Here is a 21,105-nt window from a genome sequence, read left to right on the forward strand (position 1 = left end):
ATTGTTTATTTAGAAAAAAAAAATCAAAATTTAATATACAGACCAATTACATGACGATACATTTCACAGGAAGCCGGTCAATTTAATATTTAATAATCAGAGATATTGTTAATTATTGATATTGAGCATAATAAATGTTTCAATTAAAGAAATAGAAAATGTGCTGTATATAATTATGATTTATCAATAACCATGCTTTGAAATTCCATTTAAAAGTACGTGTCCAAGCTAGCGGCACACACTAAATTAGGCTAATTAGTAGGAAAAGGACATCTAGCGGCGCATTAAAAAATGTTATTGCGGTGCTAAAAAGCACCGTTAGTATTTATATCGACGCTTAGCAAAGCGCTTTCTTTGCTCGTGACGCTAACCCCTCTTACGGCGCATTTTTTTTTGCGTCGGTATAACAAAATGTTAGCGTCGCTAATACCTAACTACGCTTTTAAAGCGCCTCTATAAATGTGAGACAAATTGTCAGCGTGAGTACCTATTAAGGCACACTAATACCGTCCCATTATTGTCAGCGTGAGATAATTTAATTCAATCCAAGATCGATTACTCGAATGAAGAGAGATCGGATGTGAGAGATCGCAGTTGGAGAGGAGGCTTGCTGCTTGATTGAGAAGTTGAGATGAATTAATCAGTCCCATTATTGTACTTAGACGGGATCTCTTGGAATCGGGAGAGAAACTTTGACCACTTGAGCTATTCCTCACTGTCATAATTTCTTAATATTACCATAGCATAAAAGTCCGGAATCAAGCTAAACTTCATCTAATGAGAAAGTTGGATTACATATTTCAACCTTGATATTATAAGTTCAATCCTCATTAGGAATACTTTAAGGGTGAAAATCCCTTATCCTCCCTCCTCACTTTTAAATTATCTAACCCGTATACTTCCTCCGTTCTTTTAATATCGCATCAATTGTCTTTTAGGGAAGTTTCACAAATATTGCATCACTTCCATTTTAGGACAAAAAATATCTATGTTCACACTGCAAATACCCAACATACCCTTACTTTTTTCACACTTACTTTTTATTTTATCTTTACATTATATGGACAATTTTGTATTTTCACATTTCTCTCTCTTCTTTTTTCCCACTACCAAATTTTGCCTCCAAAATCCCTATAATACAATAAAAAAAAGAAGAGAGGAAGTATATTGGAACAAAAAATCCGTGTTCATCTCTTTACCTATAAAAAAGTGTTAAAAATCCAAAAGTTTTGACATTCACTATAAATTAAACATAATATACGCCATTCTTCATCTACATTCTACACCTGTCATCTATGGCACCTTCACATTCTAACCCCATTTTACTTTTCATTTTTATCATCCAATTATTCCATTTCATTTCAACTCACCCGCTTAATTCTCTTTCCCCTTACGAAATCAACCAAGTTCGTGCCACAATTTTGAAAAATTACCCTCTACACACTCACACCTTATCCATTCACTACGTGGGCTTAGATGATCCACCCAAGCCCACGACTGAATCATGGATCACAACTACATCCAAGAGTCCAAACCCAAATCCAAATCCAACACGAACCGCTTACATGGTGGTTCGTATTAACAAGACCACCCATGAAATTACCATGGACATAACAAACCCGCTAAAAAGCACTCCCAAAATTTTAACCGATGACATTTACCATGGTAATGGATATCCAATTTTGACGGTCCAAGAGCAAGAAGTAGCAAGCAACGTAGCACAAACGTACGCTCCATTCGTGGCATCCGTTGCCAAAAGAGGGCTTAACATACAAGAACTTGTATGCTTATGTTTTACTGTAGGGTGGTGCGGAGAAAAAAAGAAACAAGGGAGAATAGTTAAGATTATGTGTTATAGTATGAAAGGTACCGTAAATTTTTACATGAGACCGATTGAGGGATTATTCGTGATCGTTGATTTGGATGATATGAAGGTGATAGATTTCAAAGATAGAGAAATTGTACCATTGCCAAAATCAGAAGGGACTGATTATAGGGATACCATGCTTCCTAGTTCGTCGTATGGTCGTATACCAACAAAAGGTGTGACAATGATACAACCACATGGGCCAAGTTTTGATATTGATGGTCACATTGTGAGGTAACGTAGTCCATGCAATAATGCTCTTGTTTTACTTCTATAATTATTGCACTTATTTTCAAATGTGTGATTGTTATGTTTGTTATATAGTGATTTTGTGAGGTTTATCTTCAATTAAAAAGCAATTGTGCATATGCTGATATGTATACCCTTTTGTGGTTGAGGGTGTTCAATTGGTGGCCAATGAGAGTGAGCTGAATCGACTAATTTTTTTTTTTTTTTTTTTTCCGTTTTTAATTCTTCCATACACATTTACTTAAAATATTATTCCAATTATTTTTTAATATAAAAAAGTTAGACACTGGACAAGATACTATCATTACCGTCTAGATATCTTTTAGACGGAGTACGTATTATTGAATTTTGCCCAAAAAGTAATAATAAAATTGATTCATATAATTGATATTAAATAAATTACTTTAAAACATCACTTTAATTTATTATTATTTTTTTCAAATACTTCTAATATTTTGTTTCTTAGACTAATGGAGTATTAGATATGACTATAAAATAGATGTTGGGTTCGACAATTCATATGTCTAATTTTAGGAAAATGTGAAATATTAATCAATTTTTTGTTATTACGTAATTAAACAAATTAATATATCAGTATATACCAGAAGAAATTATTACCTTTTGCTGATACATTTTATTGAGATAATAAATTTATAACATTCAAAATTATAAATAAGGTGCATAGTAAAAGACACGTTGGACGTAGTGACAAGCTAAGTGACATTGTGTATCATTTTTTTTTGATAAATAGTTATCATCTACAAATAAATTTTCATGGCAATAAACAAACAATGATCAAACTACAATTATTGGATAGCTTCAAACACATTTTTATATAAGCTTCAAACACATTTTTATATAATAAGAATGAGTGACGATATCATGTAGAGCATCAATTCATAAACATAAAATATACTATTAATTAATAATATAGGTTAGTGTTGCCTAATTGTGGATTACTATTGCCTTTAATGATCCGAATATTATTTATTTCCATTGAAATATTTTATTGGATATAAATTAAAGTGATATATTATTTATAAATATATATTTACATATATGTTGTGCTAATAGTTATACCGTAGATTTTATTAAAAGGCATTTATAAATAAGTCTTTAGTCATATAGTCACTAGATTGTATAGTTTTATTGGGAATAATATGCATCATTAATGTAACATAATGTATACTACTTTTAAATATTTTCAACAAACAAAACAACAATAACTTTTTTTTTTTCTCAATTGTAGTTTTGATAATTTTTGCCTTATTATTTTTTTTTTATATGCATTACATTTGTTTATTCCACATGAGTTGCCTCATTTTTTATATTATATCACAATTAATTATGGAAAAAAGATTATTACTACCGTGTATCGCACGGGCACTATTCTAGTTAATAATCTAATATCTGACATTAAATAAAAATGTCAGATATTATATTATTAATATCAGATATTGGATTAGAGTATTAATGTTAGATATATTGGAATCACCGTGAATCCGACTCACCCAATTTATTTCGTTTAATGATATTTAGTAAAAAATAATTTCAGTTAAGCAAAAATAAGTTCAATTCAGTAAAAAAAAACAATTCAGTTTAGCAAAAATAAGTTCATTTGAATAAAAATGTTCATTTCAATAAAAATCAGTAACTCAAAGTCTCAAAGAGGAAATATAATAGAGAATCAGTACAAATAATTTCAGTTCATCAAATACAATTTCAGTTTAGTAAAAATAATTCAATTCAACAAAAATAAGGTGAAATAAACATAGCCTAATGTCAGATCTAATTGGAAACATGTAAATCCATTTTGGAATGTTGAAACCTAGAATTGGAATCTTATTGTAAAATTGATTTAACTTAGTAATGGGTTTTTGACTTTTTCAGCCCATCTTGTGTGTGGCTGGCCACATCGTGTGGATACTTATAAAAGAACAAAGTAACCCCTATAATACTAACCAAGTAACCTATGTAATACTGACCGACATGAAACCCCTATAACACTAATTGAGTAACCCTATAACATTGACGAATTAACCCTTTTAATACTGACTAAGTAACTCGTATTACATTGACGAAGTAACCCTATAATGGTTGGTCACACGATTGAGTGTAACTTTTTAAATACTTAGAAATTCGTGTTGTTTTACTGGATATATGCTTCTAATTTTATATTCCGTTTTGAATAATTAAATAAAATTTTATAAAACTATTTATTTGTCTTTAGACAGCTAAATCTCACTGTTTTTTTAACGTTACTTTTTTAACATGTGCAAAATTGTCAAAATACAAATAAGAATTTTTTTGAGAAGAAAATGATTGTTTACAATAGCAACCTTTACTCTATTTGGACTCTTGTGACATTTATTATTTTAATAATTTCAAATATGGATTGTCCGGTTGTTCGGAGGTATTAATGCAGCATCGCTGCATACCCTGAAATCCTGCATTAGTGCATTAACATGATATTAATATTACAATCTTCAAAAATTGAATGAGACGTACACTCGAGTAAATGTACACTTTGTTATATTCGTAAGCAGTCTAAGCACCAATCCTTATTCCTTATCAATTGCTCCCACGTTTTTACTACGAAGTACGGAGTATAAAGTATAATAGTAAGTCTGAACTCTTCATTTTAATTTTATGACCCTTAAATAAATGCTTAAGAAAAAAGGTGATATATATTGTAAAGGGAGAAATGAAAAAGGTGAAATATTATAAAAAAAAAACAAAAAACAAAAAAAATAAAGAAAGAAATGTTTAAGTGGAATAGTTTTTTTTTTTTTTTTAATTTTATTTATTTAATTTTATTAACGTTTTTTTCGTGAAATACCCCTGATTTTTCACTTTATTCACCATATACCCATCAAAAATTTCAATTTCACCATTTACCCATAAGTTTCACGAAAATGTCATCACACGCCCTTCTTGTTAACTCCGTTAGTCATTAAGGGTTGATTGTGCCATATGTCATCTCTAATTGACTCTTATTTAAATTATTTAATTAATTAAAAATACTTATAAAAAAATTATTTTTTTAAAAAAAAACCCCACCACCCCTTAGCCCAACCACCTCCCCACAACCGCCACCTAGCCCAACCTCCCCGCCGCCGGTGTCTAGACCACCCTCCTCACCACGTTGACCCTCCTCCCACCTCGCGCTAGCGCCGTCCTTTCCCCAGCCCTGCGCAAGTGCCCGCCCCTTCCCCTAAACCACCATACCCTATCCCTCCCCGTCTTTCCACTTTAGTTAAAAATCAGGCCACCATCCCAAACCCCTTCGTCGGCAGCCAGACCCCCTCCCCCACGTCGCTGTCGCCCACTCTAGCCCAAAAATACCACCCCGAAACGCTAAAACTCAAAATTGAATCCCTAGATTTTGATTTTAGGGGTTTATAAATTTAATTTTTTATTTTAGGGTTTTGGCGTGCTGGTTCGAGGGGGAAAGGGGAAAAGATGGTAGGGGGAGGAGCGAATTGGGTTTGCCGGCACAAGGAGGGGGGTTTGGACGCCGGCGGTGGGGAGGGGAGGGTTTTTTGTGGGAGGGAGGGGCTTTTTTGGATAGGGGAGTGTGGTTCAAGGGAAGAAAAGGGGCGCCGGCGTGTGGGGGGTTTGGGGTGGCGCCGACGCAGGGGTTCGTTCAAGGAAAAATCCACGTTGGCGAGGGGTGGAGGGATAAGGTGGTGGCTGGGGCTGGGCTGTGGTGGGTTTTATTTATTTATTTTTTGACAATTAATTAAATCATTATTTTAAAATTTAAATAATTTAAAAGAAAGTCAATTATATGCTGTCACGTGACATCATTTACCTTAATGACTGACGGAGTTAACGATCGTCAATCATTTGGGCATTTGGTGACATTTTTGTTAAACTCAATGGTATATGGTGAATTTTAAATTTTTCATGGGTATATAGTGAATAAACAAATTACTCAGTGGTATATAGTGAAAGAACCGTTTCATTAATTAAAATATGTAAAAAGAACTATCCTATCGGACTGAAACCTCTCACATGTCAGCCCGACCAAGATTGCGAGCTAGAAAGTTGAGGAGAAGGGTAAGGGAAACCCTATTCCCTACTCTTAATTAAAGTGCCTCTAATAGGGATTGAATCCTCAATCTCATGGTTGGAAGTTTCAGAGTAAAGTGATGTATATAACACAAACTTTTAAATAAAACAACTGTATAAAATATATTTTACATCAATTTTTTTTTTTACTCATATAAAATCAGTTTTTTTTTTTACTCATATAAAATCAATTTTTTTTTTAATGATTTATAAGGTTACTTTTGTCAACTTGAGTTTGAATCCTCAAACTCAAATGTCTGAATTGATCAAAACAAAACATTATTTACATTTTAAAAAGTTTGTCAGAAAAAACCTCTTACAAGCATCATTTTGCAAAAAAAAAACCTTTTAAAAGCTTTTTGGTTAAAAAAAACCACCACTTTTATTTTTTTGCGAGAGGACACCTATTTCATTCCTTAATTACCCTCTAATTAACTTAATTAGACTCTAATTTTCTCCCTTTTTTTTTCTAATTAACCTCTAACCCACCAAGTTACTAAATAACTAGGTTAGGGCCCGTGCTGGTAGGCGTGTCGCGTACCTATCAAAAATAACCTAACAGACCAATACTAATGTAGACTGGCAAGTAAGGGTCGGATCCCAAGAGACTAAGGTTCAAAAATAATTAAATAGACTCAAATTTCTACTAAGCAAGAATCAATTATAATCAATTATCTACGGAACTAAGTATGAGAAGAATTCGAAAATAAACTAAATAAGATGATTAAATCAAGTACTTAAAATATCAAGATCCAGTTTCACCACAATTATTATCGGTGCAATTGTAATTCTACCCTTAACATACGATTTCAATTGAACGGGGAAAAGTAAACCCTAATAAATACCAAGGACCTCTCTCGAGTATCAATGGCTTCTCTAACATACAATCAAGCCTATTCTCATGGTATCATGCATATTAAAGACATTAAACACATTACTCTCACTTTCCAATTATCAAACCCAACTACTCTCGTGTTGAGAATCAAACCCTAAATTGATTTACTCAAATCCGTTTATACCCAACTCTCGCTGTGATAAAAACAATGGAATAATCGCAATACTATAGTTACGTCTAACCTAGCATTGGCATAATCACAATCAATTTAGCAATTCAATTGTTAAAGTTATTAAAGAATTTAAAGATTTAATTCATGCATCAATAATATTTGGGCTACACTAGATCTTGAATTAAAGAATCTACTCACACATGATTAAAGAAACAAAAACAATAATAAATAATGAAAACATAATTGAATAACAAAGGATGAAAAATAAATACCAAATCTTGAATAAAAATTGAAAGTAGAAAGCTTGAATCTTGAATCTTGAATTACAAAAACTTGGAAAATAATAATGGAGAACTAGTTCTTAAAGAGAGAATAATAAAAAAAATTAAAATAAGGCTTAATGAATGAATGGCAAAGAAAAACAACGCTAAAGAATATATACAAGCCTAAAAAGATAAGAAAAATCGGCTAAGCTTGGCGCACAAGATTCCCAGGAGGCACGGACGTGCCTCTCCAATGGCACGGACGTGCCTCTATGGCAGAAACTTTGGATTAATTCTTTCGCGATGAGGCACGGACGTGCTTCAATGGGGCACGGGTGTGCCTCCTCTGCTGCGCGTATCACTCATCATAAATCAGTCATAACTTCATATCCGGAGCTCTGTTTGAGGCGTGTAATATATCGTTGGAAAGGTCTTCAAGTCTACTTTCCAATGCAATTTGAATCACTCCATTATCATTTGTATATCAAAATTTATGAGCATAATAGTGAACAGGTGTCATATTTGTCAAGTATTTCATCAACGTTTTACTTCATTTTCACTCAATTAGCTCCGTTAATCCTGAAATACATCAAAAACAACGAAACTACCCATAAAAGCATCGAATCATCGAAACTAAACCAAATTACACCAAAATGGACTAAAACACTCGCCTAAGCTAATAAAACCAACCAAAAATAAGCTAATAAATACGCACAAAACACGACTTATCACGTGCCATGCACGGTAATTTCACTATTAATTAGAAAATTAATAATATTTTTTCAATAAAAACATCATGGACAAAATAAAACTATAATATATTTATTAACACGACTCAAACCGACTAAGAAAATAACCTAATAAATTAAGGAAAATTCAATAAATCTATTGAATGAGGCTAATATTTTTTCATCTTTCAAAAAAAAAAAGGCTAATATTTTTCATATAACACGACAACATGACATGAGCATGACATGAAAAAAATAGGTTTATGACAAAGGTTTCCGACATGTTTAATTAAAAGGGTCAACACGAAACAACATGCTCATTAAATGGGTCGGTTTAGTATTGAGGCTTCCCAACCCATTTAATTTCAAACAGGAACACAACACGATATGACATAACACAATTGCTAGCTCTAATTTGAAATTTAAAATATACAAAGTAAGAGATATGGAAAATATTGTAATATAAATATAGAAAATGTATGAATAAAAATTATTACAATTATGTATAAGATATGATGAATAATTTGTGCAAATTTTGTAGTAAGTAGTAGATGATATTGACAAAAAAAATAAATAAATAAATAAATAAAAAAATAAAATAAAAAGGGGGGGATTTTTGGAGGGAAAAAACAGGATTAGGAATTGACACGTGTCATTCCTGGTGTCTGTTTTAGTATTATATATATATATATATATATATATATATATATATATATATATATATATATATATATATATATATATATATATATATATATATATATATATATATATATAGCCTAAATTCCCCCCCACCTCCGACGACCTACCTCCACGCCGGATGACCCTCCCTTTTTCCATTTATCCCCGACGGCAACCACCACCTCCTTTCAAATTTTTGGCTCTTATGTACTCAAACATGCTCAAATCAAGTCCAAATCAATTGCAATTTGCTTCTAAATCACCCTAACATCACATACATACATAATAAAAGTCAAAACAAGCATCAATTGCAAGCAAGTTGCATAAATTTAAAAAGCCCCAAATCGCGCAATTTTCTAGGGTTTTTTCAAAATCAAGGAGGTGGTGGTCGCCGGTGGGGATAAGGGGGAAAGGGAGGGTTGGCCGACGGTGTAGGTAGGTCGTCGAAGGTGGGGGGATCTGGGCGGCGGGTCCGGTGGGGGAGGGGGTTGCTGCCAAGGAAGGGGGTCGGGAAAGGGAAGAAGCAGGAGAGGGAGGGGGTGGTTGGGAATAGTGGTTTTTTATTTTTTTTTTATTATATATATAAATTAAAGGGAAATTATTTCTGGTAATCACGAACTTAAATTTTTTCTCAGTGGTAAAGTCTGAAATTTTTTTATTATCAACGGTAATCACGAATTTATATTACTAAGCAAATGGAAACATTATTAATAATAAAACATTTTAAAATGATTAACCAAGGTTAATCTTGGTTAAGTAACAATAAATTTACATTAGTACCCTTCAAATTATTTATATAAAAAAAAAATTCAAGCCCCTTCCCAACCACCCAGACACCAGCCAACCGCGAGCCCCCTCCCCTTGTTGGAGATGGCGTCTCAAGACCCTCCCCCGCCGGAGACATCCACCTCCGACCACCGCAGCCTTGTGTTGTTGCACATCCAAGAAACCCCCTTCCCCTGTTTCCCCTCTTTCTCTCGCCCTTATTTCTTTCACTCTCCTCTACGTTGCCCCAACTACCACCAGCGCCACCCACCTAAACCACCGCCGTAGTGACCACCCGAACCACCTCCATTAACGAACAATACGCAAACAATCAAGCAACAGAACAGGAACCCAATTCCCAATTCCGGCCACCACCATTAACGAACAATACGCAAACCTCCATTGACGTAATTATTGAATTTATAATTATACAATTATTTAACAGTATTCAATTTCGGCCACCACCCTTCAACAATTCGCAAACAATCAAGCAACCCTAATTCGGCAACTTTGATCAATGTCGTCGCGTGCTCGAGAATGGAAGGATAGGATTTGCAGAGATCAACGAATTGCTTCAATTGTTGAACTTTCGAATCATCCATTGTTATCTTCTTCGAGCTTTAAGATTAAGATTTGTAGAAATTATTAATCAAACAAAAATTTGGGTTTTTGTAGAAAAATGAACAGGGAGGTTGAAGATGATTTCGTCCTACTATTCTCCTCGTTGATCAACTTTTCTAGTCGAAGTCACCGCCGTGTTCAGCGACGATTTCCTTTGGTTAGCCTTAGGTGTGAGGGTTCCTCCGATGTTGCGATTACTTCTGTTGATTATGTTCGGTCTTCTGTTGCGATTTATTCTAGTACTACTTATGTTGATTGATGTTGGAAGGAGGAAAGAGAAAGGAAGAAAATCAGGGAGTAGGGAGACCGCCATTGATGTTGGAAGGAGGAAAGAGAAAGGAAGAAAATCAGGGGAAGGGAGATGGGGTCATGGGGTTGTTTTTGGGGGTAGTTGTGTCTTTTTGCAGTTCTGTAGCTAAACCATGGTTAAAGAATTAATAAATTATTTAACTTAAGTTACCATTTGCTTAACAGTATTAATTCGTGATTACCATTGATAATTAAAAGTTTCAGACTTTACCACTGAGAAAAAAATAAAGGTTCGTGGTTACCAGAGAGAATTTCTCTAAATTAAATCTATTTATTTAGTAATTTGGTGGGTTATAGGTTAATTAGAAGAATTAGGAAGAAATTAGAGTGTAATTAGAGGGTAATTAAGGCAATAGGTTTCCTCTCGCAAAAAAAAAAAAAAAAGAACGTGATGAGGAGTTTTTTTTTTTTTAATTTTTTTTTATTTTAACTAAAAAGCTTTTAGAAGGTTTTTTTTTTGGTTTTTTTTTTTTCGCAAAATGATGCTTTTAAAAGGTATTTTTTTGACAAATATTCCTATATTTTAAGTAATTTTCAATATTTTCATGGATGATGGATAGTAACCTGTCGTTTGGCATGCATGAGAGTTCAGTGGCGGATCTTGGCCAAAAATTAATAGAGAGACCGGGATTTAAATCTATTACCTCCCGCTCAAAAGTAATCACTATGTCCTGATATATTATGAGTAAAATAAGTTTATTTAAGTTCATTAAGTAATTAATTACAATAATTTACCAGGGTCGGGCCCCAAATGGCCCCGGTGGAAGATCCCCCTCTGTGAGAGTTCATCATAGTTGAAGGTTTTATGACATACAAAATTTCCCAATTGCTTCAGGGGTCATGCAACTATGTAAGCCCCTTAAATGATATGCCATTGCCTCAAGTTAGGTTGAACATTATCTTAAATTGGTTAAAAGACCTTTTATTTATTTATTTATTTTTTTTGGCAAAGGGGAAACAAAGCACAAGGCTACCCAAGGCCCTTTCTAGCAATGATTGCTAAATTATGGGCCTTATCTACAATTTTCCTAGGAACTTGACAAAAACAAACATAATTTAGGCTATCAACCAAGGGTATAATTCTCCTGATGATGTTCTTGTACTCCTTTGGTGCTTTTGCTTTGTCTTGAATGAATTGGACGCTGCTCTTGCTGTCTGTTCTTATCTCGATATGCATGGACACTTGAATACCTTCTTCTATCCCTTTCCTTATTGCTAGGAGCTCGTACTGCAACCTACTTCCTCCCGCGACCACCTCACTCCCTTCTCTTACCAAGGTGTCACGCCTAGTGATTACCCATCTAACCGCCGCAACATCCAATCCCTTACTAACTGACTTCCACGAACCATCCACTGTCACCACAATCAATTGTCCTTCATCGTGCTGTCCCCTGGACCAGAACAGCTATACGGGCTTCTCCGCACGCTTTTCCTCTACATCTTCACCTAGTTGGGACAAAGTTGTTCCACAAATTTGCCCTGCATGCTCTATGATGCTCATCAACCCACTTGGGTTTGGTTTGGCTTCTCTAAAGACTATATCATTCCTGTGAATCCATAGGTCCCATATGATGGCTATGATCTTTTCTGGGACTGCACAACCTTTTGGGGAATTCTTCATGGCGTAGGACAGTATATTCCGCATCCAAGTCTCCACTTGTATGCTCCTATCCCCCATCTGAATGCCTAGTTGACTGCAAGCCCAGATTCTTCTTGTAATTTTACAACCTTTGAACAAGTGGTTCGAGGTCTCTTCCTCCAACTCACATAGGGGGCACTCATGTTGGTTTTGTACTGCTCTTTTCCTGACTTCTGATCTGCAGCTAGTTGATCTGTTCATAATCTTCCATGCTAGTAACATCCATTTCGGAGGGACTTTGATTCTCCAAAACATTTTCCAAAATTTGCTGTCCACACCATTTTCAAAGCTTCTATTCAGCCACTTATATCCTGCTTTAACAGAGTATTCCCCATTTGTTGTGCTGCTCCACATGACTTCATCCTCCTCCTCCATGTTTACGCATGTGCAGGCGATTTTCTTAGCGTCCTCCGGTTCAAAGAGTCTCCACACCAGATTCATCTTCCATTCCCCATTCAAGTTTAACAAGTGAGAAACTTTATTAAACTGCTGCCTCTCCTCCATACAGATGCAATCTTTGAATCTGACTGGCTCAGAGCCTGCCCATCTGCTTCCTTCTGAGCTCACAGTTTTGCCATTACCAATTCTAAACCACAAGCCATCCTTCATCTGAGATGCTACTCTGCACATTCCTCTATATGCCCATGAACAACCCTGTGGTATTCTTCTATCCAAACCTTTATCAAGTGGGGATCCTCTGTATTTACCCCTAAACACCCTACTGATCAGGAGACTCTTGCAGTTGTGTATCCTCCAAGCCTACTTGAAGACCATGGCTTTGTTGAAAACAACAATGTTTCTAAGCCCTAGGCCCCTTGCTATCTTATCCTTGTATAGGGTTTCCTTCTTCCTCCAGTAAATTGGGTTCTTATCCATAGATGATGTCCAGAAGAATTTTAAGCATAAGGATCTTCTTTGGCATTATATAGACTGCTAAAATATGCCCTGAGAGTGTTGTCAGGATAGAGTTTATGAGGACAATTTTTCCCGCTTGTGATAGTGTTAGATACTTCCAGGATAGAAGTTTTTTTGGGATTTTTTCTACTAAAGTCTGGAACTGCGTAAGTGTCCTCCCATCAACCTCCATTGGGCATCCCAAGTAGTTTCCAAAACTGTCTCTATCTCCCACTTTCAGAGGCTTTCGGAGAATTTTCACAAACTTGGAATGTTGGGACTAAGTGTATCTAGAAGTTACTATATAATTGACCAAGTGTATCTAAAAGTTTTTGAAAAAAATAATTATTCAAAATTTAAAACAAGGTTGAGTGAAATGTTATAAGAAAAAGAAACAAAAAAGTGAAAGTTGTAAGTAAATGAGAAAAAAGTATAATTAAATACTTCACATAATTACGTAAAGTGGACCATTACTATAAAATAAAAAATGGTGACTATGTAACAATTAACTTTTAACATCAAAATAAAAAAAAATGTGTAATGATTAATTGATTATACAACCAAATCACAACCAATTAAGACTGGAAGTCTGCAAGTCACCAATGAGTTTTTGGCTTAATAGTCAGAACAGAAGACTCGTGTACAATAGATAATATGTTCAAATCTTTCACCCTCAATTGTACGGAGTTAAGTTCATAAACCAAAAATTTACCCCACATGATCAATTAATTACTTAACTTAAATGCTATGGAATTGTGTTATGTTTAGGTGGGCAAATTGGGAGTTTCACCTATCCTTTGACGCAAGAGTTGGACTAATCCTTTCAACAGCATCAATATATGATTCTCAGAAGCAAGAGCGCAGGCCTGTACTCTACCGAGGGTTCATATCGGAATTGTTCGTGCCGTACATGGACGTTACTGAAGAGTGGTACAATCGAGCGTACTTTGATGCTGGTGAATATGGCATTGGTATTTCGGTTGCGCCTCTTCAACCCAAGGTTGATTGTCCTGAAAATGCTGCTTTTATGGATGGTTACATGACTAGTCACGATGGCAAGCCTATAAAGATGCCCAACGTATTTTGCATATTCGAGCGTTATGCTGGGGACATAATGTGGCGACACACCGAATTTAGTGTTCCCGGTCGAATTGTAAGTTTATATGAGCATTAAGAATTTTCCTCGTGAGGGAGGTTTTCTAAGAATGCCCACAAATTATTTAAACAATGTTAACGATTGATATTGATATTGCAGATAACGGAGTCTAGACCAGAGTTGACATTAGTGGTCAGAATGGTAACAACAGTTGGAAACTACGACTACATAGTTGATTGGGAATTCTTTCAAAGTGGTGTAATCAAGGTTGAGGTAAATTACATTTATTCTCTCTTAATCTTGTAAGATATGACAATTATAGCAACTAGCTAGACTATAATGTTGCTTAATTAATCTAGATGTATAATTTCAATATATTTAGCCCATACATATGTTTTGTATTTAACAAGACCCCATATACATACATATCGAGATAATATATAGGAACCACATATTGAGATGATTTTAACAAGACTCCGTATAAATATGATTTTAACCAGGTGGGATTGACTGGCGTACTAGAAGTCAAGGGGACCAATTACACCTACAAAGATCAAGTCCATGAAGAAATCTACGGTACATTGTTGGCACCTAACACAATTGGTACTTACCACGATCATTTCATGACATTCCATCTTGACCTAGATGTGGACGGTCAAGATAATTCCTTGGTCAAATCCCATCTTGACATCATGGCCGTTAAAAAACATCATTCACCTAGAAAGAGCTATTGGACGGTCAAGAGTGAGACAGCACAACGAGAATCCGATGGGAGAATTCATCTTGGATCAAAATCGGCCGAGATCTTATTTGTTAACCCAAATAAGCGTACAAAATTAGGGAACACAATAGGTTATCGTTTGGTCCCTGGACCAGCAATACACCCGTTGTTATTGGAAGACGATTATCCTCAACTTCGAGCCGGGTTTACAAAGTACAGTGTGATGGTTACACCATATAATAAGTCTGAAAAGTGGGCTAGCGGTTTGTTTACTGATCAAAGTCATGGTGATGATACATTGGAGACATGGAGCCTCAGGTACTATTATAATATACTTTGCCTTTTACCTTAATTTACGCGTAACAAGCGTCTTAAAGATCCTACGGAGTGTTAAATTATGGTAAATCTACATTTTAGTTAGTGAAAAGATGATTATCAACTAATCACAATTTAATCCCTACTTTTTCAAAAGTATGAAAATGCTCTTATAAATAGTGTGCGGATAATAATACCTTAAAATTGTTTCCCCACCTTTTCAAAAATATGAAAAAGCTCTTATGAATAGTGCGCGGACAATAATACCCTTAAAAGTGTTTGTTTACATGTTTGCCCCCATTTATAAGTTTAAGAAGTTTTATTTTCCGTACATAAAAATGTTTTACATATTTGCCCCCATTTATAAGTTTAAGAACTTTTTTATATTTATTTATTTATTTATTTATTTTATTATTATTATTGTTAATACATTTTCCCTAATAAGTACTCCTAGATAGTTGTATATTGACCTTCAAAAAAAAAAAAGAAGAAGAAGAAGATAGCAATATATCAAACATTTACAATTTTAGAACTTTATAATTTTTGTCACTATCTCACTAAATCTAAATTAACTCTATTAAGATTTCGATAAATATTACATAGTTATACAATATTTAACACATTTATCATTTATATACAAATAGTTACAATAAAATACCATGCAAATGCATTAGGGTCAATTATAAAAACTCTTTCCAAAAACTAGCCATAGTGCGTATCGCACGCGCCATAATCCCTAATATCTACAAAGGTTTAACTAGAGTCCTTAATGACTGGCAATGCTTGAGGTTGTGAACTTGCTTTGTCGTTATATGAAATAGCTTGAGACATCAATTAATGACTTTGACAACGCTCGTTGGTACTAAGCTGTGCTTAGTTAATACCATCCTAATTCCTAATACTAAAAGATTTCTTTATTAGAAATTTAGTACTAGCAAGCATAGAATTTCAAATTTAAGTTTTGCTGATTCAAAAACAGTTTTCTTTCTTGGTATTAAGATGAATACTTTTTAAAAAACTAGCGAATGTTATTAGAGTTATTATTATTAACTTTAAATTATGAAATATGCTATACATAGTATTTAGAGTTACATGTAAAGAGTTACAAATGGAAAATAAATAAATGAAAATATAGCATTAATTACATTGATTTGTCTGATTTTGTTATGCATTCCTAAATTAATACTTCGTACTAAATTAGGAAATGTATTAAATGTTTATTGTAAGCCCTAAGGGCTACATATAGCATTACCTTAAATTATTAGTAGAGCTGTCAGTTTCTAACCCGAACCGTTAAACTCGACTATTTTGAACCGATCCGAAAAGTAACCGAACTGTTATAAACCCGTTTTTTAGAATCGAAAACCGACCCGACCCAAAATTTTCCAAGCCAAAACTGAACTGAACCGAATTTGTGCAAACTGTTAATGACCCGACTTGTTATCAAGCCAAACCATTACAACCCGAATCCGAAAACAACCCGAACCGATGACATCCTAACCCGATAGTAATTCAACCCATTTTAAACCGAAAACTGTTTAAACTTGGCAAAAATCTGATAAACCTGAACCGTTCCAACCCGTAACCCGCTGTGACCGAACCATTTGTAACCTGCAACCCGTTATAACCGAACCGTTTTCAACCCGTAACCCATTAAAATCAAACCGTTTACAACCCATAAACCGTTGAGACCGAACCGTTTACTACCCGTAACCCAATATGTTTTTAATCTGATTTGTTTCAACCCACTATTCGATAAACTCAACTTATTTAAGATTAACTCGATATAACCTGATCCGTTCCTACCCACTACTCAATAAACTCAACTTATTTAAGACTTAACTCGATTATAATCTGACCCGAACCAATTTAATCCAAAGCGATTATGACCTAAACCAATAATGACCCGACCCGATTTCACTCGATCTGTTTTGAACCGAACCCCGTTTTGAAACCGACCCAGTTTAACCCAAACTGATTATGACCGAACCGATTGCAATCCGACCCGATTAGGTTCCGAAATGTTTTGAACCAAAACCCGCTTTAAATTGGTTAAACCCGTTTTCAAACCGACCCGGTTCAACCCGAACCGATTATAAACTGACTTGAATAGAAACCGCAATAAAAAAAAAAACAAATCGTACTGACCTAATAATTTTCAAAACCGACCCGGTAATCATTTCAACCCGTCATAAACCGACCCATTATAACCCGAAACCAATAAACCCAGCCGGAAACTGAACCGTTTACCCGAATTGACACCCCTAATTATTAGTCATTATAGGTTGCCTCAATACATTTTTTTTTTGCCTCAATACATTGATGTATATGGGGAAGGTGAATATAGAAAAATGTGACTATAAAAATAAATAACAAGATAGCAGCTAGTTATGCAATTTAATTACCATATAAAAGTGTTTTTAAAGGTGATACCTAACCTATTTGACTCTAAAGGGTTGAAAAAACGAATTGATAGGGCAAAGTTACAAGTATTATAGGAATTTCAAGGAAAATTAAAAGGGTATTTTCGTGTTTAATTTCTACAAAATTATGTAAAAGGGTATTTTCGTTTTTAATTTCTACAAAATTATGCAGTACAATAGTTATATTTTCTTAGAATTTCTCATGCAATTCCGCTGATGTAGAAAAAAAAACTGGGATTATGTTATTTTTATTCTTATGATACTAGAGCAAAATGGTATTGACAATTACTTTATTCTGTTAATGTACAGAGATAGAGAAATAGAAAACAAGGACATTGTATTATGGTACACTATGGGTATCCATCATGTTACAAGTCAAGAAGATTTCCCAATTATGCCAACAGTTAGCATTGGATTTGAGCTTCGTCCAGCCAATTTTTTCGAGACTAATCCTGTTCTTTCCATCAAGTCACCTAAAGATATTAGGTGGATTAATTGTTCAATGAAGACGGACAAATCTATTTAATACCAATTTTTTCAATTTTCAGGCAAGCTATTGCCAATTGAATTTGTAAGACATTTATTGGCCTGGTTAGCCCTTTATTGAATTTATAATCCCGATCAATAAATTACTGCTTTTTTGAATTTATAAAATTTGAAACTTATTGTTGGTCTTTTGTACTCGACAAGTTTAAAGTGTATCTTTTTACCCAAACCGAATAAAAATCATGTGAAATTTGAAGCTCTAAGAGTGATAGAGAAGTCTCAATCATGTTTGTAAATAAACATGCATCACAAAGTCTCAAAGAATGCCAAGGCAAGTTTAACAATCATGCACATAGTCAAGATCCATAATATTACAGTCCTCCACCAGTTCCCTGAACATAGTAGTAGTGTGCATATCAAAATCATCCCTGTCCTTCTTCTCACTTGCTACTAGCATTAAATTGAAATCTCCTCCGCACAAGGCAACGATTGATCATAATTTAAATCTTTCAATATACGTCCTGTTTTAAATTTACTTTCCTCTTCTGGAAAGCCATAGATCCCAGTAAACCTCCAACCCCTGTTAATCATCCTCCACCATAACATCAATAAAATATGCAAAAAAGGAAATCACTTCAATTTTAAGATTGCTTTGCCATAGTAGAGCTAAGCCACCACTTATTTTCCTTCCTTCCCCTGAGCATGCAGTCCACTGCCAATAAACAATCAAACCTCGTTTTCTTCTTCACTTGTTCCATTTCATGTTCTTCAATTTTGTCTCGGATAAAAAAATTATTTGGGGATTTTCAGTAGGGATCAAATGCCTCAACATATTCACTGCAAAGGGACTCCCCAAACCTATGCAGTTCCATGACAATATGTACCTCATTGGTCACCGAAAGCCCTATGAGTTGGGCTTTTCACATTACATTCACGAACTGAGATCAGCTTGCCTGAGTTAAAAGGTTCCACCTCATCTTATTATAAGTATCATCACCACTCTCACTCTCCATCATACTACTGTTGAATTCCTCCCTTATTTTCAGTTTCTTATATGAGTTATCATACATACACTCTCCTCCTTCCATTGTTCTATTCCTCCCTTATTTTCAGTTTCTGTTCTATTCCTCCCTTATTTTCAGTTTCTTATGTGAGATATTATACATACATTCTTCTCCTTCCACTGGCATAAGCTCCTTTCTTTTCACATTCCTTTTTCCTTCATTTTTTTCTTTCCCACTCATTGTTGAAACTTTCCGACCTCTACTTTTAACTAGGTTTTTTTGCTTGTTCTTTTTCTCAATTGAAACTCCCCCTATATATTTGAAATTGTATCGGCCAAAGAGTTTGATTAGGAAAGGTCCTATCGGTGCGTTGGCTAGATAAATTTTTATGTGTCAATGTTTTACTTCCTCCTTCCACCCTCACATTATCTTCTTTTCCTCTTGCAGTACTTCCCTTCGTCAAATCGGTACCATCAGTAACTAGCACCTCTTCTAATTGATGAGCCATAGTCCTTATATCCTCCTGTATTTCCTTAGTGATACTCCTTTATCTTTAGTAACAAATAAACGTCTAGCTCTCGGATTTGGACTATCATTGTCCTGTATCAGCTCATTTTTTGCTGCCTACCATGGGGACGAAACACGCAATATGTCACCAAAATTTATTTTGGGAGAGGAGACCCCAAATCTACTATTACAATCTTTATCTCCATGTCCCATCATGCCACACACATAACAAAATAATGGCAATTTCTCATAAGCAATTCTGAAACTCTCCTTAACTCATCCTCGCTCTCATCTTTATCTCCACCTGTTTTTAAGAGGCTTGCGCAAGTCAATCATTACTCTAATGCGTAATGATTTATTCATTCCCTCTCCATAAGACTTATGAAACCTTACATCTCCATAAGTCAATATAATACATACAGTTTCATGTAATTTGTTAATAGGTAAATAATTTTAACGTATCTATCTCATGTAACAGGATAAAGTTATTACTGATTTGCATTTATATGATTTTCTAATGATTAACGTAATTAACATATTTATATTCAATTACGAGTTTTGTCAGGTTAATTTGAAATTCACTTATAAATTATTTAGTTCATATCAACGAACCCAAAACCAGAACAAAAGAATGTGTATGAGAATGTGTGTTTGCCAAATTTAACATTAATGAAAATTGTTGCTCATGATTTTCACCATCAAATACTAATCTATCCGGAACAATAGTAAACTCAATTGCCTGAATAGTCTAATAACTACAGAGTAGGTAGATCGCCTATTCTCGACACTAATGTGGCCGAAAAATAAGACAATTTAAGCTCTAAACAACTTTTTTCAACATGCGAATAACGATAACAATATATATCAAAATTATCAGCCACTTTCTCATAAACTAAACCATGTCTCATGACCTTTTCCAATTGAATACAACTACCCTCCATAAGCAAACTCAAATACAAAGTCCATGCATTTTATCAGCTACATACATGAGTTATAAATGACATATTTTAAAAGCAACATTCAAAGTATATTAAGAAAATATTTTACAATCCAAATTTCTACTATTATTTTCAATTTGTATAACATGTGTCCTATAAGGTTGCTTTTGATATATAATTAGTTAGATAATTATTGTACACCTACCATATATTCCTTTAGAAAATTTAATTTAATTTGTACAACAGTACTTTTGGTACGTAAATGGATATTTTTTTGCTGACTATACATTACGGACATGATGTTTTCATATAACTTTATGGGTTTGCTTATAAGAACAAGAAAATTTTGATAAAGGTATGTGATTTCCGATTTGGATTTGTTGAGGATGAGATTGTTTACTTTCTAACAGTGATGTTGTACTATAGAAAGAAAGCCCTTAATGAAAACAAGAAAGCCCTTATTGAAGACCTAGGACTATTAAGGCTCATTCTTAAAAGTTCACATCATGTTAGTCTTC

The 21,105-nt window shown here is 34.3% G+C and overlaps 1 protein-coding gene across 1 annotated transcript; it reads left to right on the top strand.

Moving 5' to 3' along the window:
• The first annotated feature begins 565 nt into the window (after positions 1–565).
• LOC110699680 (primary amine oxidase-like) lies at positions 566–18,297 on the top strand. The gene is made up of 5 exons (XM_021877205.1): positions 566–2,101; positions 13,866–14,250; positions 14,353–14,466; positions 14,694–15,232; positions 17,962–18,297. Exons 1-5 carry the CDS (start codon positions 1,296–1,298, stop codon positions 18,176–18,178), a joined length of 2,061 nt encoding a protein of 686 aa, XP_021732897.1. The 5' UTR covers positions 566–1,295; the 3' UTR covers positions 18,179–18,297.
• Positions 18,298–21,105: the final 2,808 nt, after the last annotated feature.

This window comes from Chenopodium quinoa, unplaced genomic scaffold (genome assembly GCF_001683475.1).
Source record: "Chenopodium quinoa cultivar QQ74 unplaced genomic scaffold, ASM168347v1, whole genome shotgun sequence".
NCBI lineage: Eukaryota > Viridiplantae > Streptophyta > Magnoliopsida > Caryophyllales > Amaranthaceae > Chenopodium > Chenopodium quinoa.